At 38.9% G+C, this 25,879-nt stretch overlaps 1 protein-coding gene across 1 annotated transcript in view; it reads left to right on the top strand.

The window, feature by feature from the left end:
• Nucleotides 1–25,456, top strand: part of LOC109034242 (neuropeptide CCHamide 1) — a 40,219-nt gene extending 14,763 nt beyond the window's left edge. The window contains exons 3-5 of the mRNA XM_019047280.2: nucleotides 10,351–10,594; nucleotides 16,710–16,848; nucleotides 25,190–25,456. Of these exons, the coding sequence (XP_018902825.2) occupies nucleotides 10,351–10,594; nucleotides 16,710–16,848; nucleotides 25,190–25,201 (395 nt within the window). The 3' untranslated portion in view covers nucleotides 25,202–25,456. The remainder of the gene's footprint in view (nucleotides 1–10,350; nucleotides 10,595–16,709; nucleotides 16,849–25,189) is intronic.
• The last annotated feature ends 423 nt before the right edge of the window (nucleotides 25,457–25,879 follow it).

Raw genomic sequence — 25,879 nt, forward strand, 5'->3', positions numbered from 1 at the left:
ACTTTAAAATTAAAAGGACGCGTTTTGAAATGACTGATTGATGAAATATTGCAGTAAAACAATGAACAATGATAGTCAGGTAATAATTAAAATTTCATGAGCTGGGGATCGAACCCACACCGAGTTAACAGTGGACGTATTCGACTTCTTAGACGACTCGGCCACCGCTCAACATGAGAGTTAGGTGCGAATCTTGTGTAGATAAGTGTAGAGCTGATGCGCAGGCTACACAGCTACTGCGCAACCTCCTTGACCACTGCGCATCCTCCCGCGCATAGCGGTAGCAGCACCGGAGCATTCAGTAAACTCACTCACTTTTATAACGTGATTTTAAAAAAACCTGGGTCCTTTTTCCAAAATCTGATTAGAGCGGGCTCATCTAGGGTCTATTACCTGTCGATTTACGCAAGAATCATGGAAATCGGCCCGGTAGAACGCTCAAACGAACTATGACAAAAAGTATAAATTTACATTGTTTAAATGGGAGAATTCGCAACTTTACCACGTAATATAAAAAAACCTGGGCCACATTTTGAAAATCTGAAAAGAGTTGGCTTATCTAGACACAATTGCCCGTCGATAGCCGCAAAAATCATGAAAATCGGCCCGGTAGAACGCTGGAACTAAGCGTCACCAGTTTCGCAAAATTAGGAGGTCTTGGAGCTTATAGTATAGATAGAGAGTTTGTCTTGATGTAGAGGTGGACTCTCAGGATAGCGTCGGATATCCCCTCCATTTCGGCATCAACTTGAGAGCTTTTTTTGAGCTTGGGAGTTAATTTCCGAGAACACCAGTGGCACCATCGTGTTTCTCGCAAACTTTTACATAAGAATCAACAGTCAAATCGCAAATTCCTCACACATGCAACATCTCCATTGGACAGTGTTTAGTAGAAAGGAACCAAGCCTTAGGAACTTATGGGTGGGTTCACGAAAACTGGAATAGTTTTGTCGCCGTGACAGACAGCACATTTTTCGGTCATATTCTTAGTAGAAATGATAATCACTCGAATTTTTTCGCATTCATCTTCAAAGGGTTACGTATTATAACGCTTTCTAATGATTTATTGCTCTACTTCTGAATTAATATTATGTAAATTCCGAAAATTTGCTGTCTGTTACGGGGGAAAAGTCAGCGTAACAGACAGCACATTTTCGGTCATTTATATATTGAAATTGAAAAGTAGAGCGATAAATCTTCGAAAATCGTTATGACACGTAACCCTGCGCAGTTTAATGTAAAAAAATTCGAGTGGTTATCATTACTACTAAAAAAATATGAAAAATGTGTTGTCTGTTACGGCGACGAAACTATTCCAGTTATCATGTATTTTTATGGGTCTCAGGGCTCATGTCTTAATGCACATAGTTCCGCTTGATAGAAATAGTCCAATTGGACCGTTTTTAACAGAAATGAACCACGCCTTATCGCACCTATTGCCAAATTCAAGCGGATTTTATTTAGAGGTTCACTACTACTTTTGTATCCGAACCTCCGAGCTGCCATTTTATTTGAGTTCGGAACTTTCGATTCGATGACTAACGAATTGCAACGTTAGTGCAAGATTTTGGTACCACCTCGACCTATCGAAGACCAACGGATCTGATTGGCCGAATCTGGTAACAACACAAGCTAGAGTGACGCTCAAGTGACGTGGTCGAACTGGCATGCAATACATCGCATCGATAAGTTAAAAAATCTCGGCAAATTTTGAATTTTTAGCAAAAAAAAAGGGCGATAGCCCCTGCGCATAAGTCTAAGGAATCATTCTATGCCCAAAAATTGGCAATATCTAGAGGAATGAAAGTATAATTGTGTTAGGAAAAAACTTCGCATTCGATTTCTGTATCCAATGAGAGGTCTTTTCCTGACTTTATTGTGCTATCATTTCTCTGAATTTCGCCAATTTTTTGGTACAGAATGATTCGTTATGCTCATGCGCAGGGGTTGTTGTCCTTTTTTCTGCTAAAAATTCTAAATCTGCCGAGATTTTTTACCTAATCGATGGGATATATGGACGTATTTCTACCAAACAGACCTATGTGGAGGTGAGAAATATGGGGTGTGCTCGTTAGTTCTCTGGCCGTAAGAGTGAATGAGAATAATAAAGTGCCAGTGACGTCAGCGGCAACGAACGAGGGTGGCCGCGAGGGCGCGGCGGCGGGGACATCGTCGTCGGGGCACTTTAACTCATGAGCCCTGTCCACAACGTTCTCTTGCCATGCCCGGGGCTCATGAGTTCCGCATTCAGTTGGCACATAGGTCTGTTTGATAGAATGTAAAATACCGCTTTTCCAATTTTTCAAAAGGAATCACGCCCACTTTTACATTGCTTCTTATGCAGCTTTCTAGAGCACACCCCATATTTCTCATCTCCACATAGGTCTGTTTGGTAGAAATCCGTCCATATCGCATGCCACTTGAGCTTGACGATTCACCGTAAGTGATACTCACTTCGTAGTCTAACTTAAAAGAAGCAGTTCAGATGTTAATCTATCTCATGTCAGTTCAATCCACGTGTAGCGAGCATTAGTGGCTTTATGCACGAATGTTTCGCCTTCAGTTGACGAGGTATACCACACGCGCTCCTACGAGTTCGAATAGTGGTATCACTCCACCTTTGATGCATTTGGCGCAATACGAGAAGTATTCACGCAGTCTTGTAGGCGCTTATACGGGCTCTACGCCGACTACACTGTTGCTACACTGTTGCGCAACTGCTTCTGTTGTGCAACACTATTAGCACTGCCGTGCTAAGGAAGAACGCCGTATGAACATCCGAGAGTTGCCAAATTTTCCTTGATAAAACATATATTTTTGACGAAAATCGTGCACATTTTTCTTTGAAATTTTCAAATATGTTAGATTAAATTGCTATAAAAATTTATGAAAATTTTGAAAAAAAATATCCACAAATTTCTCAGTAAATTCGGTTCTTATTGAAGGAAACTTGGCAACGCCTGAAGGCTCATACGGCGTTCTTACTTAGCACGGCAGCACCTCGTTCAGCATTGCTTGGCAGTATTTGAAGAGTAGAAATTCAAAACCTGGTTAGCGCAATAAAGTGTTGATTAGATTTCGCAACTGTTCCTTTCAAATAGCGGGAATCTTGTGGCCTTAGAATATGAAGTGTGTGTTAAAAATAAGGCAATAATTCAGAGTAAGTCTCTGAATAAACATTTTCATGCCACATTTGGCTGGCTAAGCCACATAGAACATGGTGATTGATCACAAAACAAATCGAGCTACAAACCAAAAATAATTAATAATTATTTTTTTGCGAAAACAGAGTAATTTTTAAAACATAAAATTTTTTGGCTTGGTAGCTCAATTTTTTTGTAATTAATCACCATGTTTTTTGAATAAATTGCCCATTGAAGGGAAGCGTTCAGGTTTCTTTATACTGAGAAACACGATGCTCCATTTAGACTACATTTTGCAATTAGGAACTATAAATTCTAGCCCGGTTTAAAAACAACGCATGTGCCATTGGTTTCCCTATGCACATAGGTGTTTTTTCCAGAAGAGCCAGAATTTATAGTTCCAAATTGCAAAATGTAGTCCATTTGGACTGCATTTTGCAATTGGGTACTACCATTTCCAGCTCATTTTAGAAACAAAGTATGTGTCATTAATTTCTGTAAGCAGATAAGTGCTTTTACATACGAGTCGGACATTGTAGTTCCTAATTGCAAAATGAAGTCCATCTTAGCAACATTTGATGGCGCTTAACAGGTTTTGAAGTTCTGCCCTTTAAAATAAAAGAGCGCGTCTTTGAAGTCCTTCCACCTCAAGCACAGCCCAGATCTGAAGCCTGGCGACCTTTGGCTCTTCCCAAAGCTCAGAACTCAACTGGATTGTACAAGATTTAACACGACTGAGGGCATCAAAGAAAATTCGACGAAGAAACAGATTGGTATCCTAAACGAGGACTTTTTCACGTGCACTCGGAAAGTTGAAGAACCATGGGCTAAGTGTATCATGTACCATGGAGATCACTTTGAAACAGATTAAACCCTTAACCTCGAAGATTAGCTTTCATCATAAAGGAATACAGAATTCGGCTTCTTTCCGACGAGACCTCTTAGAACTTTAAAAAATCTTGGATTGATAAATGCGTTCTGCCGAGTTTCAAAACGAAGAAACGTGTATCCCGATTTTCAACACTGCAGACACCTTGTCATAATTTCTTTTTAAATCAGGAAAATACTCGATATTATTTCTCGTGAACTAGGTACTCTGATTCTTCCCCTCTTTTTGAGGAATGTGAAAATTTTAAGCTCAGTATTGATTTCTACACTGAAAAAAAATCTCGGTGTATTTAGTAAGAAAAGGGAAAATTTTTGATTTGATCCCAGTTTCCTCTTGGTAAAATTACCATTTATGGAATTGGTAATTTTACCGAGAAATCTTGGTAAAATTATTAAACTCTCTCGGTAATTTTACCGGACCTCGGTAAAAACGCCAATATTTTTTATCGACTGTGGTAGAATTACCGAGATAAAATGGCAAAGTTACCGGGAATTGATTACCAATAAAAGTGATATTCTTACCTGAAAAAAACAGTAAAAATACCGGTTGTTAGGTAAGCTTACCAGTCTGTCTTGGTAAAATTATCAATAATTGGTAAAGGTATACCAACGGATCAAGGTAGTGAGATGGTAAAGGTACCAACGGACCGTGGTAAAAACGCCGAGAATTATTTTTGGGGGTACGTTCAAAAGATAAAACGGGTGCGAGGATTTCAAAACACCGCAAAGCAGGGGATACGCGTTTTTACAATTTCACCGCCGATAAGTCTGAGCAGGCAAGATGGGCAGCTTTCTCGAGCCCAAGGTTGCCAGATCGTGCGAAAAAGTTTGGATTTTTTATATGGGCTTTAATGGGGGTTAGTGGTAATTTCTCAGCGCTATCCGGCAATAATTCTCAAGTCGTATCGAGATGAGGGATGGGGAGGAGTCATTGAGCAGGTACAATGGAGTGGATTGTTGCCGCTTGCACGCAACAATTTTTATCGGTAAAACAAAGAATCCACCATCGCCACAGAGCTATACGCCAGAATCGTGGCGTGCTTTGCGATATATCGATGGATCTGCCATTGAAACCTATGTTAAAGGATCGATAAAAAGGGTGTTTGCAACGAGCACCTTAATAATCGATTCTTTATAATGTCTTTAAATGGGGAAATATCGATAATCGATCATTCACGCCTCGCGCAACAGCGAGAAATGGGATGCGCCACTTCCGCCCGCTAATTCTTTTAATCCCACAAGGAAATGAAGTACTTCAGATGCGCCTTTTGTTTATTTTTTCCGGCCTCAACGCTTTGCGAAGGGCGCCCTCTCTTGTCACCTGTCGTTAAGACTCAGTTGCCAAACGATCGATGTCATTTTCCCCGATTCTTTTTTTTTTTAATTACTACGTAACGCACAACGCACCTCCTTCACGCCGTTTTTACGCGGTGGCGGCGCGAGAGTAATCGATTATCGATATTTTATTTGGTACTCTCACTACAATTGGACGTATTTATGCTAAAAAGAACTATGTGGAAGTGGAAAGATGGGGTGTGCTCGTGCAAGCTGGATAAGAGACAATGTTAAAGTGGATGTAGTTCCTTTTGAGAAAATGGAAAAGCGGGACTTTCAATTAAATCAAAAGGAACTGAGCGCTAACTCGTGAGCCGTGGGCATGTGACAAGAGCCTTGTGGACAGGGCTCTGGCTCATGAGTTAAAGACTGCGTCGTCGATCGTCGTCGCTGCCGACGCTGCCGCTGACGTCACTGGTGCTTTGAAAGGTCCAGTCATTTTTATGGCCCGACCACTAACAAGCACACCCCATCTTTCCACTTGCATATAGTTCCATTTAGCATAAATGAATCAGTGAGTTCGAAAACGCACCAACTCGGGTTTTTTTTTCGATTTTCACTTTTTTACAGTTTAGTAACACTTATGGATAGAAGCATTTGCAAAATTTCGAAATTGCAATCAGAAGTGCTTGAAAAAACGATGGGAAAAGGGAAGAATCGAAGTATTTCATTGGAAATACCAATTTTTGGCCATTTCAAGGGAACGGGTGACCATCCGATTTTGCGGTTTTCTTATTTCGGTTCAGTATACCTTGTACCAAAAAGTTATATAAATATTCAAGCGATATTCAGGTCGAAAAATATAAATTTTTCTGGGCAGACAATGAACAATCGGTATCTGAAAGTCGTTGAGAACGAAAACACACCAACTCGGAAAGTTCTAAACGCTTAATTCTCAGTCATCAAACATGGTGTATCGATTTCAACTTGGTGCTTTACAAAGTCTCTAAGTACTTGTCCTTTGGCACCAAAAAGGTTTTTCTTAAACTAACTTCTTCGCCCGCTGCGCAGTTTTAGGTGTTTCCTGAACAATTTTTTTTTCCGAGTTGGTGTCTTTTCGAACTCACTGATTCAAATACGTTCAATTGAAAAGCTTAGGAGCTTACCATTGCATGAATTTTTCGAAAGCGGAATCTTAAAACTGGCAACTGGAATCTTGAACCTCCTCCGCCTGAGTATAAGACAAACGCATCGTCACGACGCACAATGGATCGATTCAATTAGAGAGGTCGGACATAACATTTCCGACGAAAACTGTAAATTTCGGTGTTTGTTTCGTCACATTTTAAACGAGGGGTAGATCCAGAAGATTATTTCACGAGGAAACCAATGAAACCAATTTTAGAGCCTTAATGTTTTGTATAAAAGGAGTTATAAGCGTTTAAAGTTTAAAAATTTTGTCCGACCTCTCCTATTGACTCGCTCCACTGTGCGACGGTCAACAGTAAACAGTTAACGAAGTTTCCACCATAACAGGGAGGAACTTCCGTACAAAAAATCGATTCTGTGACTTCGTAATTTCGATATCTACGAATTTGTGATGCCACCTCCTCCCGAAAATTTATAAAAAAGAGTGAGGAGAAAGTGGTGGGAGGTTTGAGGAACTTTAAACACTCCATCGGTCGAAGCGATGCTGACCTAGAGACGAAATTAGAAACTCTTCAAAAGCCGCGTGCCTGTTATTGAACTGTCTGCTTCAAATTTTAAATTGTTTTAAAATTATTTATTTTTTCGTCGGATGAGCATCTTTGGCAGCCAGATCTAGGTAAAATAAAACAGAATATTAAAGATTGTATTTTATTTATTTTTGATGATCCATCGCATGACGCAACGTCAGTTGCGCTGGTCGCAGAATCGTGTTTTGATACTTGATTATTGTATAATCGGTAAAAATAAGAAGATCTGTCCAAACAACGACGTTCCTACGTTCAATACTAACCGAAATATCGCGCTTTGAAATTGTTTTTGTAATGACGTCATACACCGCGGTGGCGACAGTCTCGGCTTCTTCCGCCTTGCTTTCGTTCGAATTTCACGTTGAGAAACCAGTGAAAATGTGTGCGTGTGCCTCCGTAACTGATGAAAGCAAGGTGGAAGAAACTAAGGGTGTCACTACCGCGGTGGATAACGTCATGAACCGAATTTTACAAAGCCCGATATTTCGATTGATACTGCAAACGTAGAAAGTTGCTGTTTGGACAAATCTTATTAATTTTTGCTAATCTACAAGAAGCAAGCACCAAAACACGATTTTGAGACCAGTGCACCTGACCTATTACTGTAGCATCCTATAACATTCGGTCGGTCAAGTCATAAAAGGTTGATTTAGAGTGCCTTTACAGGGAGAGTATGGACGACTCGAAAATTTGGAGGTTAGATTTGATCAGGTCATGTAGCTCTTAGGGCCCAAAAGGGGAGCCAATCTATGAACTCAAATTATTCAGTGGTACAAATTTTCACATGTCAATTATTTACACTGATCAAAAATTATATAAAAGCGCGTATAAGACTTTGATTTCACTTACATTTTCTCACTTTCAAAGTTTTGATCCTTAAAGACGCTTGTTTGTAATGCGCTGTCGGCATATAGAATAATCTTCCAAATGCCTAGGTTGGCAACGATAATTCTCTAGTTATTCTCGTTTTTCACGTTGTCACCCTTTTGGACCCAAATAGCTACATAAATCGAGTTGTTCATACTCTCCAGGCACGTAGCCAGGATTTTGTTTCGAGGGGGGCTTGGTCGGGTGAGCAGGGTTCCCATCCCTCCCTCCGCGGCTAAGGGGGGAATTCGGGGGGCCTCCCCCGGCAAATTTTTGAAATTTTAATTATATTTGGACTTATTCTGAAGCTACCGTGACGCAGATTTTTCATCAATTTCTGCGGGAGAGTTATGTATCTTTCTTTAGACTTTCAGCCTACGATACCCTCAAATTGTTGTATTTAACAAATCTGGAAAATTTGTGAAATTTTAAATCTACTTTTACGCATTTTGAGAGTTCAAACTTCCTCTTTTCTGGCCTTTTTGTATACTCTGTCTCCCCTTTTCTTCATTTTTCCCCTCCTATTTTAGCGGCTCTGGTGCTTGCACTAGAGCTGCTATTCCGGACGGTCCCAGCTGGGGAGTATCATTGGACCATGTTACATTGGAGAGACCGCGCGTTGGTTAATGGGAATCGGCGCCATTTTCGGCTATGTTCCTTGTCATGACTTTATTTTATTGCATATTGTTTTATTGTTAGCCAATGCTATGTTGTGTAGTGTATTTTTGGAATCATGGTAATACAGTCAATAATTCAAAACTTGTCTGTGCTTTAATCTCGTGATGGAAAAAATGTACTTTACGTTCAAAATTTGAAAATTTGAATTTTAAAGTTTTCGCGGTTAAGGAAGCTCCAACCACTGGGTTGGAGCTCCCTAGTCATATTACTCGATATCAGCTGATAGCAAACAAAGGTTACCAAGGAAACCGTAAACGTCTAATGCCGTCTGCCCACGTAGCAAATGGGAGGCGAAAATGGAAGTCATCAGTGCATCGTTGAGTGTTGACGCCCGATCCCATTTTCAGACATGTTCACACGTTTTGCTTGCAAAGAAAAAAGGCGGCAAATCAATTTTTATTATTGGACCAATGAGTGTTCTCCAATTTGAGTTTGTAAACATCGTGGTTTCTAGGTTAGGTTTTTGGCTGTGTGATAAATGATATTATGCCGTCTTTGATTTTGTTAAAATGACTCGATATATGCTATTTGATAAACGATTGGAGTTTTGATAAAGTAAGTTGATTTGAATTAAACATTGTGTCCTTAAAAAATGGATGATGAGGTGATTTGGTTAACATGGGCATTTGTGGTACTTGCGGCGTATTGGGAGTTTGTATGGAAACGACGTGGCAGTAGTCCACACTTTTTACAAGAAACTATTTTGTACAAAGTTCTGTACAAATTTTACACTATTTATACAGTAATATAATACAAAAAAAGTATGTACTTTATCACAACTCACATAGCTTCAAAACAAGATAGAAAATGATGGATGCTCAGCCCCGACACATCGATGATCGCGAAATTTGCGCGGCCCGCGCAATTTTCACGTTCAACACTCACCGATGCACTGATGACTTCCATTTTCGCCTCCCATTTGCTACGTGGGCAGACGGCACACAACTACCGTGGCCATCGGGGCGATTATTGAAATGACATCGACTCTATGTCGCCGCTTACGACAAGACATATAGCCCTATCTTAACCGTGTAATATATCGCAATTCGATATTCAAAACCATTACCTACAATTTCAGATATAAAAATGCAAATTTTTTGCAGCCTCGCTAAACGACTTATCAACCATGCATTCCAAAGTTTCTTATCACAGGGCTGTGAAAATATACAATCTAATAAATAAAAAATAACCAAATATCTAAAAAGACAAAATTTCAGTTACAGTCAGTTTCAGTCTTATTGTTGCACAAACTAGTTATTTGACAAAAAAAGAAGATGATCACTCAATTGAAAGAAATTGGCGCCCAATCACAACGACAAGTTAAAAAAAATACTGTGGGAGAAATTTTTTAGGATGCGGACCTCCAAAGAGCCTTCAAAATTAAAAGTATACAACAAGTGATAGTGCCATGCATTCTGCATATCAAGGGCTAATACACATTTATACACCGGCTACGTAAATCTGCTAAGTTACAAAACATGAATCGACAGTTGTCGGATTGTACATCAGTGACAAAATGTGTCTAGGCCCTCATTCTTGACTACAACTACTGTCGCCAGAGCCGCTCTCCGACGCGAATGCGTTGGAGCTTCCTGCTTGTTTTCTTTTGGAGGGGGCTGGAGCCCCCCAAGCCCCCCCCCCTCTGGCTACGTGCCTGATACTCTTCCTATAAAGATCCTCTAGGTTGGTTTGAAGGGGTAAAAAATGTGAATTTTCCCCCTTTTATAGCCTGATTACTGATTCTGGAACTAATTGTTTTGCAGCCCATGGAAAACGGAGCGGGAGCGGAAGTGGGAGCGAAGACGTGAGTCTGGACAACTGGCTCATCTCGCGGTTGCTCGCGGAGGGCAGCAGGAGAGGGGTGCCCTCCTCGACGATGACCCGGCAAACGCCCGAGCGGAACTGGGCCGCGGCCCCCGCGCTACCCCATAAAGTCAACCTCCAGGCCATCCGGTGGCTCACCAGAGGCCGCTTCCCTTTTAGGTTATTAGAAGAAAACCTCACCAGGTAAGAGTCCAACCGGCACAGTGTTATCTCCACAGAAAAATATTTCACATCAAAGCTCCCAATTTTGATTTTTTCCCAGTCTCCTAGTTATATAAAATATTTTTTTGTGCCAACGCACGGTGGATCGAGTCAATAGGAGAGGTCGGACAAAATTTGGAAACTTTAAACGTTCATAACTCCGTTTATCGACGGTGTAAGTCGGCAATCGCATATCGACGGTGAAACTACCAAACCACGTATCTCGTTTGCGGTGTTTAAAAATCTACGCTTACATTTTATTTTTTTGAAGTAGACCAAATCAATATCATTCCTTGAAATTTTCACGGAATTTTCTCCGCACAAAGAGGAAAAATCACAGAAATTTTCAAGACTGGATGTTAAGTAGTTTTTCATTTAAAAAATAAAGTATGACAGGAAGTCTGCGACGTCGCAAACCGAGATACGTGGTTTGGAAGTTTCACCGTCGATATCTCGTTTGGGGTGTCTGAAAATCTCCGCCTCTGTCACTTTTTTGGAGGAGAACAAATATTGACATCATTCCTCAAAGTTTTTGCAGAATTTTCTTCGCACGGAGAAGAAAAATCACGACAGTTTTAGAGAAGTGCCGTTGAGTAGTTTTCCGTTTAAAAATTAAAGTATGACAGGAAGTCCGCGGCGTCGCAAACCGAGTTATGTGATTCCTGACTTACACCGTCGTTATTCAAAAAATGCAGGTTCTAAAAGTGGTTTCATTGGTTTCCTCGTAAAATTTTCTTCCAAAATCACCCCTTAAAATTTGAAATGTGACGAAAGAAACATCAAAATTTGCAGTTACAGTAAAAAATGGCCTGTCCGACCAGACCTCTCTAATTGACTCGAACCACTTGATTTGACTACCTTTGGTCGAAATTCTCAATTTCAACATATTCTCCAGAATATCGGGTAGAATCTCAAAACATTAGTCTTAGAAAGGAAAGTACCTGGAGGGGAGGAATAAAAATCACATTTAGGTCGGTAGAATTACACGGAGGGATGTGGTATCCACCGCTCAAACTTGACCATTCAATTTTAACTTAGTGTCTTTACTTCGTCACTATTTTCAATTTTTTCCTCCCCTTGAATGATCGATTATTGTATCATGTGCATCTTGAAAAAGTATCGTTCGTGGTCCAACTGCCAAAATCGAAGATGCGCAGTCCAAGACGTTCCCCCTAAGTTGCGTTTCATCGGTTGCGCCTTCATTTTTGTTGCGCTAATGTGCATGCAACTATTTCGACTCGAGGGATGGTTATTGGCCTAATCGCCGAAATTGAAGGCGCACAGTCATTGGCATTCTTTTTGATTTTCACTTTCAACACTTGTATCTTCATTTCTTCATGTCATACAGCATGAAACTATTTCGAAACATAGGATGGTTACTTTCCTAACGTAGAAATATAAAGACGTATGTGTCTTCGCGTTTCGCCTTGGTTTTTGAAGTACTGATAGTTCTAAAAACTTGAATTTTCTCACGTAAAGACAAAAGAGTGTCAATCCGCGAGCATTTCAAAGAATATAGGGTCGAGTTTACAATTTTTGTTTTTATTTTAGGAGACTAACGAGAAGACACATTTTTAAAACATTTTCCTTGGTTTTTTAACATGGGTACCAATATCTCGAAACCAAAATATTATTGCAAGAAAGAAGTATCGGAACTATTGAGCTTGTAAGTATTTCTGTGCGGGTCCTCAAAACTTCCGAAATGAGGTTTATCACACAGAATCTGGAACAAAACAACCGGATGTAAAAATGTTGACAATCCAGTCAATTTCAAAATGATCACTTTACGGGCGCTTAAAAACAATTCGTAAGCCATATGAAGAATATTACGATCAATATCACTACCACTGACGAGTCGTTTAAGTTGTGTATGCTAGGGGTAGGACCGTTGTTAGTATTCAAACACCCATCGAAACGGCATAAAATTCCTCTCTTTTGGGTCAATGGATGAGAGAAGCCAGGCGTTCAAGGCTGCCAAATTGTAGGGCATGCCCCTCTCTGTTGTAGAATTCTGACTTCAAAAGGCAGAGATTTTTCATTTTATCATATTTAGTGAATTATTTTTTTTTTTTAAATGTAACCGCCCACTAAATACACTTTTCCGTAAATCAAATATCACCAACTGAGAATTTGTTATGGCATTCGAGAGTTGATGCATTTCATTCATAAATGAAAATTACTGAACGAGATATCCTTGATTATTTAATTGGAAGGGAACCTAGGAACGGAATGGATAAATACTTTGAAAGACGACACTTTAAATGGGAAGCATTCAGTGGCGAGGCGTAAATGATCGATTATCGATATTCCTCCATCTGGAGCTGTGGTTAAGAATCGATTTTTAAGGTGTTTGTTGAGATGTGTTTATCGATCCTTTTTTTAAGGTTCGAATGGCAGATTAATCGATATATTGCAAAGCACGCCACGCCACTAGAAGCATTGAACAATGTTGTCACATTCACAGCAAATGTAACACTTTTAAATCAATATTTCTCTGAGGCTCTTCTTTTAAAAATATTAAAAACATATTAATTATTACAAGGATTACAAGGAATTATTATAACAATAATCAATGTAAAAATTGTAGGAATTTCGCATGTCAAGTTTTATATGTATGAGTCAACATTGGTCCGTTGTTCCTATCGATACAACTTTCCAGCTTTCATTGCATTTTAATTAAATTAAACCGCTGAATACGCGTGCCTTAGGATAATAATGTCGTGATAAGGAAAAATGCCGTATGAACAACCAAGAGTTGCCACAACTCCCAGAAAAAATTTTTATTTTCGAGGAATTTAACCACAAATTACCTTAAAGTTTCCAGTTATTTTAAATTAAATTTTAAATAAGATATTCAGAAAAAATTGAAGAAAAACATTCACGAATTATTTTCCATTAAATTCGTGTTTTATCAAAAAAGATTTGGCAATGTCTTCCGTGCGACGTTTTTCCTTAGCACGAAAGAATAAGATTGTGCACGCTGTTGAAACATCGACTTTCCACACAAATTAAAAAATAATTCCCCGCAAATTAAAGTTCGCTTTCTCCTGGACCGCGACAACTCTCATTCACATCTAAGCTACAAAAACATCTCTTCTTATATGGCCACTCAAAAAATTTAGGTAACACCTTTCTCGGGACGGAGAGTTTAGGGTTCACCTTCTCAGCATGACATAAGATATGACACTTTTAATTATGAGGCGCTCTGTTCAATTATTTAGCTCGTATGACATCCACCCTGCTGCTTCACGACAAAGTTACACCGAAAGTAAATCCCACCCCTAAACTTCCTTCCGCAGCCTCTTGTTGAGTCCAACGCTGGAGCGATCGCGTGGAGAAGTATAACAAATAACAAAACTAAATAAAAACTAAATAAAACAACAGGAACCAGGATAAAAAAACAACAGGAACCAATGAAAAGTATGAACATATTTGGTCCAAAAATATAAATAAATAAAAAATAAAATAACACTGTTTCGGAACCAAAATCCTGTTCAAACCTTGTCAAAAACAGACCCTTCAAAAGAGTCTCGATTGATATTTGAACCGCGTTAAGAATATAAGAACCAGGCCATAGCTATAGCCAAATTAAATTGGGCTATTTAATTTTTTTTTATAAAAACGGTTCTACAAATTATTGTGAAAATTTCAGTGAATTTTCTCCATTACACGAAGCAAAGTCCTTAAAATTTTCAAAGGAATCTGCCCAAAGTTCTCTTGTAAAAAAATTGAATTACCTAGTTTTTGGCAATAGCTTATGTGCCTTGGTTCCTTTCTGCTATAAAGACGGTCCAATTAATAGTAATTTATACCCATATATAATAACCATTATCATCGCTTTCTATTGCTCTGGCACTCTATTACACTATTTTTTTATTTGAATCCTTTCAAAACTCCGCGAAATATGAAGATTGAAAACATAAAAAATAACAGTGAATGAAAAATCTGGTGCCAAAATCCGCAAGTATCGGCAAAAAAAAATATGTCATAAATACTTCTTCGATTTGGATTTTTATATCAGGACAAATCTGAAATAAAAAAGAAAGGTTAACGACCGATCAATTTTATGTTCACCTGCCTTCACTCCCGATTTTCATTTTGGAGTATAAAAAAATACTTAGGTTTGATAAAAGTTTCTTTATTTCATTTGAGGACCTTGTAAGACAAGGCACATAAATGCAGTTTTTGTTACTTCAAGAAATATTTCTTCAAAGTTTCAAAATTACATGGAGTTTTATGGCAGGAAGGAAATTAAAACTCGCTTATTGATGCTCTAAAGTTGGATTTTAATTGTGAATTTTTCACAGAGTATACCTTCAAACTAGTTTTAGCTGAGTTGATGAATACTTCAATTTTTTCAAAAACTGCACTTATGTGCTTTGTCTTCCAAGCCTTTAACCTTGGATTTCATGAGAGACACAAAGTAAAAACTTACGCCTGGACAAAAAGTCACAGGATCTGAAATCCACGCTGAAAAGGCATTGTAAGAGCAACGATACACTCTTCCCCGTGGTCATTGAAGAACTTCAAAACTTCAGCACCGTAATTTTATGAAGAGGAGAAATCATTTTCACCTACACTTTACGAAACCTTGCTGATGCAAGGCTTCTTCTTCATGCATCCAACGTGCAAATAAGAGATTTTTTCCTCGTTCCCGGAGAGTGCATTTACAATCTCAGAGAAACGCTGCTTGATTCTGAGAATTATTTTTAGATATTCTCCTCTAAACAAGACGCTAGCCTTTGAGACACTCATCAACTGAAGGCTTCTGAGTATGAAGTAGCGACTAAAATTAGTCTGTGGGAATAAGGCGGGATGAAAGCCGTGGGTGGTGCGGTCAGCTCAACATTCGTTTGTATCTTGTGTGATATCGCGAGACTTCACAAAAGAAAACATTAGACCGCGTTACCTCACGCCTTCATGAAACCATTAGCATAAAATCCTCACATGAAACTTTAATCCTTTTTGAAAGTGGCTGTTGACTGAATTTTTCGCTGGAAAATTTGCAGGTCTCTGAGATTTGGCGAATTTTATGTGTATCGTTGATTTTGGAGAGCAAATCTACACTGTACAGTATTTTTTTTCGACAATAGAGTCAGTTGGGGTCGAATTTTTTATTTTTTTAAAAAAATAAGGAGATCATGCTTACAATGCTCCCCAAAAACCATTTCTTGGTTTGATCAAATTTAATACTCCAGCATGGAAATAAAGCCGAAAACGATTTTTTGCTTTCATGCAACAGTATGCAATAAAGGGTTAAGATGAAACTACTAAGAGAACTGGACATAAGAATATCCTCGCTTATTGAATCGAACAAATATTGAAGGTAGTACGACAAAAAAACTGAATCTGCTGGAATACATTCGCTTAAATGGGAAATGCCGCCAAATGACGTCATGAAGCGGTAATTTTTCTTATGTTTAAATCTAGGTCTGTACTTCTCTACAATTTCTCATATCAGAAAAAATAATGAAACACACCGTGAACTTAGCTCATTACACTCTTAGATGAAGTAATAAATTCTTTTCGTGCAAATTCTCCAGAATTGTTTGGACATTAATTTGATTTTATTTGATTTTATTTCCTATTTCGATTTACTATGATGCATGTATTTCCGTGTCTTGATTTATTAATATGTCACTATGGAGAAGTTCCATCACCAGAGGTTTTAATTTTTGGATCATTGATTTATATTAATACCTACAATAATGTACTGATTTATATAAAATGAATTGTTTAATGTACGTGGAACTCATAAAGAATGCAGATTAGGGTTATGTAAAAGTGGAATTGGCTAATTTCGTGATATTTTTCATGAAATATCACAAAGTTGTGAAAAATACGAGACACATTTTCAGGGGCTGGGTATATGCAACATGCAAAAATAAAATAAAATAAATAAATGAAAAAAAAAACCAAAACGCGAGAACCATCTGCCTTTCATTTGATTTTTCATTCATAATTTTGAAGTACATTTTACAATATCGTTCATACTTCACTGAAATTTAATGGAATATTTCACATAAGGTTTTAAGATGTTTATATTTTTTGGTAAAATTAAAACCCTAAATTCAGTTGTTTTACTTTTCCTGCTCAGGGGTGAAGGTGAGCCTATACTAGGAACGAGTGAGCAGGAGATGAATGAAATAGCCACGGGAAGTGACTCAAGTACCGGCCATTCCAAGGATCAAGAATTAGTGCTCCTGGAACAACCGCCCAAGCTAATCAAAATATTGGTAAGACTCTTTCGAAATCCAGTTCACATCGCCTACGTCCAACCACCATTTCCGCACGGAATTTCCTCAGAAAATATATCGACGGAAAGAATAGTTGGACGTATCTCTGCTGAGCAGAACTACAGGCGAGTAGGAAAGATGGGATGTGCTCTAGAAAGCTGGAAAAGAAACAATATAAAAGCGGGCGTGATTCCCTTTGGAGATTTGAAAACGCGGGATTTTACATTGTACCAGATGGAACCAAGCGCCAACTGTATGCTGCACTCATGAGCCGTGGGTATTTGAAAAGAGGGTTGTGGTAATGGCTCATGAGTTTCACGGGTAATTTATACGTTTTCAGCTAATTTTCACCTAAGGACACCGGCTTTACTAGAAATGTCCATACTCTGCTGAAACGTAGGTGATTCAAAATGAATTTCCTCTATGCTACAATTTGGTTGGTTATTAACTCATTTTACATATAAAACGGATAGGAATCTGAAATTCTCCTAATAATTTTTTTACATAATATTGTATTTCCATCGGATCAAATTGGGTAAAACGTCAATTTATGCGTGGTTTCCTGTGAGATTTTCCATCTTCTTCGAGGAAAAAAGGTTTTTAGATTGCTCCAGGAATTTTGTTTGCTAGTGAAGTGTTGCTGCTACTCGGGAGAAAAGTTTTTTTTTCTTTCTTTCTTTTTTCTTTCTCTGCTGGTTTTATAGCGAGAAAAGTTTAAAACGAGGCAACATTACGTCCCGCCTATTTTCGGCCATGTTGCTTACGTAGTCCTTGAATCATCGCTACAAACGAAACAAACGACGAGAAACACAATACAAAAATATAGCAAGTAGCATGAGAAAGGAAGCGCGCTGATAACGGCGCAGAGATACAACTATTCGTACTTGATGGATGTCCGTGTTGCATTCTGAAAAATTGAAGGCGCTACGGCGGAAAGCGTGAACTCGCAATGCTCCGCTGCGCTCTAGCGCTCAAGGGGAGCCAGACACTTGAAAATTGGAAAAAAATGTTTTTTTTTTTTTATTTTCTGGCTAATCTTAATCTTCAACTCCTCGCGTTTCATTTCAGACCAAGTTTTACTTGATCTGATGAGTAGTTATGAAGTTACGCTCGTTTTAGTGAGGGAAGGTTTGCAGTTTTTGAAGTCAAAATTACACTAAAACTCACGTTGCTCGGCCCTCCCTCGATTTAATCTCTCCTGTTTTAATTCCTCATTTCCCGAAAACTACATTTTTCAGCACTCATGTACCTTTTTCTCAGGATCTACTGAACCGATTTTCAAAAACTTTGTTTTGTTCTAATCCTTGCACTCTCCTGCAGATTTTAACACGGGCTTTTTCGAAATTTCGAGCTGGATTTTTTTAAATTTGATTTCAAATGTCCAAATTCTATGATTTGTAACAAAAAAAAATTCTAGAATTCACCAAAATTTCAAATTTTCAAATTTTAAAAATAGCCCGCGTTAAAATGTTCAGGAGGGTTCAAAGTTCAAAACAAAAAAAAGAGAAGTAATTTTTGTTCCGTAGATCCTGAGAAAAAGGTACAAACGTTAACATTGGGAAGATAGGGTGTCTGGCCCCCCTCAATGCTGCCAATGAGATGAGATGTCACTCATATTCGGGAGAAAAGTTAAAAGACGAGGCCCCATTACAACTCTCTTTGCTCACATAGCCCATGAAAAACCACTACATAACATCAAGACAAACGAACCAACATGACAGGGAAATAGAGAGAGGGATCGGGCGCGCCTTGATGACGGCGCAGAGATACAACTATTCGTACTTGATGGATATCCGTGTTGTAGTCTGCAAAATTGAAGGCGCTTCGGCGGAAAGCGTGAACTCGTAATACTCCGTTGCGCTCTAGCGCTCAATGCTGCCAATGAGATGAGATGTCACTCATATTCGGGAGAAAAGTTAAACAACGAGGGCCCATTACATCTCTCTTTACTCACATAGCCCTTGAAGAACCACTAAAAAACATCAAGACGAACGAAACCAACATGACATGGAAATAGAGAGAGGGAACGGGCGCGCCTTGATGACGGCGCAGAGATACAACTATTCGTCTTTGACGGATGTCCGTGTTGCATTTTGCAAAATTGAAGGCGCTACGGCGGAAAGCGTGAACTCGCAATGATCACCTAACAAATGCTCAGCGTTTCTTCAGACCCTTATCAAATTGGTCACAGCGCTAAGATGGGGCTGATTATTAAAATTGATAGACAAAACGATAGATAAAGGAGATACAGAGAAAATTGAGCGATTTTATTGGTGGAAGCGCGCAGTTGCATTGGACAAAGGAACTATGTAATAGAACAACTAACGGCATTCCGCAAGATACCCTATGGTTAGCTCCGAAATTGTGACGTTCGTTTTGACCTAGAGGATAGCTTCACTGAAAAAAAAAGACATTGGGTCTAGAGTCCAGACTCTTGAAAACATTGACAAGAAAATGGACTCTTGATTCAATCAGATTTAAGCTTAAATCAAAAGGAAATCCGCTCAAATTAAGAGGCTTGGTTCTTGATTTAAGCTTAAATCTGATTGAATCAAGAGTATTTTTTCTTGTCGATATTTTTAAGAGTCTGGACTCTAGATCCAATGTGTTTCTTTATTCTGTGTAGCTTCATTAATGGTTTGTATTATTTGTCTATTGCTTTGTCGATCGATTCCAATAATCAGCCTACAAGGCCTGAAATCCATGATGATCCTTGGAAGAGCAACGGTTCCCTCATCTCCGTCAGTGGCGCGGCGTGCTTTGCGATATATCGATTGCTATGCCATTTAAACCTATGGAAAAGGATCGATAGACAAGGTGTTTGCAACGAACACCTTAATAATCGATTCTTTACCATAGGTTTAAATGGCATGATGATCGATGTATTGCAATTCACGCCGCGCCACTGATCTCCGTGTACACGAGGGAGCCGAAACAACTTTCTACCGCTGCGGAGTTTTCAAGACACCCTGAGCCCGAGCTAAGCCTGAAATCCAGACCGTTAAGAAAGTCACGCAACCGGGATCGGGCGCCCGGGCGGTGAATCGGTCTAAGAGAACCGGGCGCTGAAATTCCATAAATCCGGCACACTTCACACCTCGTCATCCACACCACGCAAAGCTCGAAGAATACAGCGCCCGGAGAAGCTGAACCCCTCAAGGGGAGGGGGTGCTTAATGCGTCGACGGTAGTGGTGGCTAATTGACTTTTCGACCACCGCCGATCCACCTTCTACCCCATCAAGCAGCATCCAGCCCTTCATTGCGGTGGAGCCAAATCTCAAAAAGTTATAGTCTCTCCAATAGTCCAGTTAAGGCAATGTGAATCCATTTGTGATTGGTCCAGTATTTTAGGCCTCCAAAGTGTCACAAACGGGAATAAAAATTACATTTTGACCAATTACAAAGATTACAATCTGGAATGGACCGGAAAATCACGGGTTCGGCAAGGAACATACGGAATGAGAGAAGGAACGGAGAAAGGAATATGCATTGGAAAATAAAGCACATTGGATCTAGAGTCCAGACTCTTAAAAACATCGACAAGAAAAAATACTCTTGATTCAATCGGATTTTAGCTTAAATAAAAAAACCAAGCCTCTTGATTTAAGCGGATTTCCTTTTGATTTACGGTTAAATCTGATTGAATCAGGAGTCCTTTTTCTTGTCAATGTTTTCAAGAGTCTGGATTCTAGATCCAATGCGTTTTTTTTCCAGTATGAGAATGAGCTGAGCAAAGATTACAAAAAACTTTCAACTTGTGTAATCTTTATTCCCGTTTGTGACTCCATGAGGGGGGTTGTCTTAACTCTCAGTATAAAGGGACTCTAGCCATAGGGTGTTAGGTCAGAATGGGCTTAATACAAACTTTAGTTCGAGCAAGAAGAAGGGTTGCTCCTTGCAAAAATGGCTCAAAAATTACGATGAGCGCATCGGAAAGGTCTGAATCACACTCTTAACTTCACAATTCGTAAGGAACATGCGTTATTTTAAGCATCCCTCTTCTGTGGCAGATTCACCTGCGAGCTAGAAGCGCGTCTTGAGCGCCGAGTAGGCCTTCGGCAGTGTTCGGCAATCTCAGTAGCCAATTAAGTTGTAACTCGACGCCAGGAAATCCCTCAAAGTAGGATCGGATCCTACTTTTCACTCCTAGACGCGCGTTTAGCAAACAGGTGTATTTGGCGATTTCAGAAACGATACTACGGCACAGGTGAACATTCCGTAAGAAGAATTTTCCCATCCAACCCTTGCTCTAAATAATATTTAACATTGGCCTGTGCCACACTATCAAAACTTGCCATCAAAGTATCAAGGTCAGGTGTTGTGATTGGCTTATTTGACGACTTGGACCAATCACAGCACTTGACCGCGGATTCTTGGCTTGATCGAAACAACATACGATTTATCGGAATTAGATAAAAAATCTCGGCAGACTTTGACTTTTTAGGCAAAAGAGGACGAAAGGTGCTGCTCCTAAGCTTTAAGAGTATTTTCGACCAACAAATTTGAAAATTTCAGAAAAACGGAGACTGGATTCCTCTTGGAACAAAAGGTTGCATGACGGTAACCGACCTTTACATTGAATAAGATATTTTGCCGCGTAGAGCCTGGCATCAATTTCTTTGAATTTTTCATTTTTTGGGGTCGTTGAGAAATATTTTTTAGGTTATAATGAGCAGGATATTCTTTTTTCGCCAAAGAGTCAGAAACCGGTTGAGATTTTTTTACTGAATCGGTGCAATAAAGTGCACGCTAGTTCGATCAAGCCAAAAATTAACTTAAATACTTTTCAAGAAACTAAGTAGAATTGGCCAAACCTGGCAAGTGAGCGCACAAGTTTATTTGTACACGTGTTAAAGAGACGCGTTACACGTTGAGAGGGATCCATCCAGACGCCGCTTCCATATTTTCCCGAATTTTTCCTCCATTATTCTCCTCACTTTTCACCATTGGAGCCAGAGATGCCGTCTCGGAGCAGCGTCCCTGATATTTTCCATAATTAAATACTCTCCAACACTTTTCGAAGGAAAAGTACATCATCGCGAACGAATGTATACTCTCGTTCCGTATAAACAGAGTCCATTGGTCATATCCGTGTCTGTAAGTCTACTTTATTTTGCAGTGAGGAACTGTTATTTCTAGCTCATCCATAAAAGCACCTATCTGCACAAAGAAACTACTGGCCAGTGATCCGGTATTAAATCCCTAGTGGGGAAGAAGAAGAATCTCTAAATCCCCAGATTTGCTCGAATATCTCAAAAAAATCCCTAGATTTGGCAAAAAACCGCCATTTTTAACGTAGAACCACGACGTCATTCAATGTATCGATCTGCAACATTTAAATCCGATTGGCTTGTTTGCATTTTGCCGCTCTCCGAAAGCAGTGCTAAGTGGTGTAAAACAGACCAATAAAATGAAAGAATATTAGTTAAGTTTATATTATTTTTTTTTTTCCTGTTGAATGTCATGTTTTTCGAGTGATGCAATCGTTTTAAGTTCCGGCTTATTTACGGAGATAATAGTGTTGCCAATAAGGTCTACAAAATATAGATGAAAAAATATTTTCCATGGTCGAAGCTAAAATTGAGGGAAAAAAGTTGATTTTTGCATACTTTTCCCTCCTCAAAAAAATCCCTAGATTGTCTGAAAAATCCCAAGATCCCTAGAAATTTTGGAAAATCCCCAGACTTCGGACCATCGGACACACTGGGAAAAAAACACATTGGATCTAGAGTCCAGACTCTTAAAAACTTATCGACAAGAAAAAATACTCTTGATTCAATCAGATTTAAGCTTAAATCAGAACCAAGCCTCTTAATTTAAGTGGATTTCCTTTTGATTTAAGCTTAAATCTGATTGAATCAAGAGTCCTTTTTCTTCTCAATGTTTTCAAGAGTCTGGACTCTAGATCCAATGTGTTTTTTTACCAGTGCATTGGATATGTCGTTTCTAAAATGAAGCAGGAATGGAAGTCCCTCATTGTAAAATGTAGTGTAAATGACCCATCGTGTCTATAGGCTTTAGGATCAAATTTACAATACGCTGAAAGGGATCTTCGATAAACCAGTCAATTATTTTTTCCTATATGGCAGCCGTCACTGCTAGACACATACATTAATTGGAGAGAAAATATTCTCAAACCACTCGAGTCGCGTATTTGCACTGACCATGTTTGCTTCGCCGCTTCCTCCACGAACTTGAAATCTGAAGGGGCAAGTCTTGCGGGTTATCCGTTCGGAAGCCATAGGTCATCCACTCTGAACTTTTCCTTCCATCGTCGCCCCACCGACTTCACGTCATATCTCCGTTTCCGCATGGGCCCTGAAAAGCATGGAGCTATATGGAAACCAGGGCTCACGTAGAAACCGAGATAAACGATTTTGTCAAAGGAAGGACGCTATGTGTGATTTAATTAGCGCTTAGCACGCTAGAGATATAAAGTCTAAGGTTTAGGATATTACAGACTGCAACGGCAAAGTGTTAATGATCGATTATCGATATTTCCGCAATTGAAGCTGCGGTAAAGAATCGATTATTAAAGTGTTCATTGCGAGCACCCTGTTTATCGATCCTTTTCCATAGGTTTAAATGACAGATCAATCTATATATTGCAAGGCACGCCACGTCACTGGCAGACTGTAAAGCTACGCTTCCTTTTTTCTTTGTTTACTTATTTATTGCTCAGGTGAATCTATACCGGAAGTAAGCGAATATTATTGTATCGAACGATTGAATCATCAGTTGATGTTAATAACTGGTATACCCGAAAATACAGATCTTGTACAGTGTGATCCAAAAATCTCACACTACCTATGAACACTGGAAAAAAAACACATTGGATCTAAAGTCCAGACTCTTAAAAACATCGACAAGAAAAAATACTCTTGATTCAATCAGATTTAAGCTTAAATCAACAACCAAGCCTCTTAATTTGAGCGGATTTCCTTTTGATTAAAGCTTAAATCTGATTGAATCACGAGTCCGTTTTCTTGTCAATGTTTTCAAGAGTCTGGATTCTAGATCCAATGTGTTTTTTTTTCCAGTGTAACTTTTTTCCAGATTAGCATGGTGAAGTCAAAAGAACGTCCAGCACATCCATATATTTAAGTGCTATTTAATTAGTTAGTTAATTTTATTTAACGACGATCAGCATCTAGGCTATTTACGTCGGGGACTAGGCAATTTTAAATTTTTAAATTTAGTTTCTTGAAGAGTTTTAAAATTTCTGTTACTACCATTGGACTATCTGAACACAAAGGGTGCATATTAAGAGGGAGGGAACTTCGAATTTTGATACGTGTGGCATAGGTTTTGGGGCAAGAAAGTAAAATATGGTCGATTGTAAGGGGGGAGTGTTGACAAAGAGAGCATAAAGGAACTGGAGATTTTGAAATTAAATGAGAATGAGAGAAAAAAGTATGGCCGATTCGCAGTCTCGCAATTTGGACTTCGCAGGTGCGGTGATTGTTGAAGGAGGTGTTATCATATGGCTTAGGTCTTCTTTGAAGTAAGTTTTTGTCGTTGTTCATCCAGTAGTCTTCCCAGGAATCATTGATGTGAGACTGGAGCGCTTTTTTCAAATCTTGTGGAGGAACGAAATGTGTGTGTAGAGGGGGGCTATTTGGATGTTCAGCACTTAAAAATGATTAAATACATGTTTACATCCCTCTTCTTTGCTAATGTTTATCAAATACATTTTTATATTTATTTTTTTAAATATATTTAACTGCTGTTTTTTTATACAGTACTTAAATATTATGAAACATATTCTTTGCTAATCGTATGTTAAAGAACGCTTTTAATTGAAAATTTCAATGATTTTTCCTCTGATCTCACTCAAAAATCAGAAAAGTTGTAGACACAAATTGTGAAAGTACGTCCTTGTAAAAAATTAAATTCTTTGAGTCAATATTTCACCGCTGGAATGGAATTACGCCCCTTCGTTAGGAAAACGACGGATTAGGCCCAGTGGAAATTCTTGAAAGTTGGCCGACCTGCAGTTTTTCTTCCATTTAAATATATTTAAAATAATCGATTCTTGTTGAGGCAACTTGCCTTTACTAAAATCGATATTTTTATTGTATTTAAATGGAGGAAAACACAGTTTTGCCAACTCTCAAGATCGCCACTGATTATGCCCTCGGGTTCAAACTATGAGAATGTTTCTAGGTCAAAATGAACTACTTTTTGCCACACGCAGTAGTAGCAGTAGTTCATTTTGACCTAGGAACATTCTCAAAGTTTAAACCCAATATAGAACTGCTAGTTCTAGCTCAACCATGAAAACACCTATCTGCCCAGGAAAACTACTAGGACTTAATAGGTTTTTTGTATGATTTGCAGGATCAGCCATGACGGTGAACCGGGTTGAGAGCGAAGTCGTTTGTCTCGTCCGCCAAAGCAGCCCGACCTGTGGATGGTCGGCTCCGTCATCTACCAGCAATCTGTCGATCACGTCGGCAAAAATTTGTTCTCTTCCTTTGTTTTATTTCTAGTTCCTCTCTTTAGTTATTCTATTTTCTATCCTTTGTTGACTCCCGTTTTATATTCAGAAGACTGTGAATAGGTTGCATTTGACCTTGGTCGCAAATAAATTATAACTAACCACCATTCAAGTTTTCGCCATCTTTTTTTCTTATCGACGATACTGCCCTGCCAAGGAAGAACGCCGCAGAGTGGATCGAATCAATAGGAGAGGTCGGACAAAATTTGGAAACTTTGAACACTTATAACTCCGTTTATACAAAAAGTTGACGTTCTAAAAGTGGTTCCATTGGTTTCATCGTGGAATTCTCTTCGAAAAGCACTCCATTAAATATAAAATGTGACGAGATTAAAATCGAAATTTGCAGTTTTAGTCAAAACTTGCAAGTCCAACCTCTCTAATTGACTGGATCCATTGTGCGATGGTGATGGGTGGCAGGATTTTAAAGAAATAACATAGTATAAAGAATTGTGATTAAGTGATACTCACTTCGTAGTGCAACTTAAAAAAAGCAGTTCAGATGTTAATCCATCTCATGTCAGTTCAAT

The sequence above is a fragment of the Bemisia tabaci genome, chromosome 9, assembly GCF_918797505.1.
Source record: "Bemisia tabaci chromosome 9, PGI_BMITA_v3".
Classification (NCBI taxonomy): Eukaryota; Metazoa; Arthropoda; class Insecta; order Hemiptera; family Aleyrodidae; genus Bemisia; species Bemisia tabaci.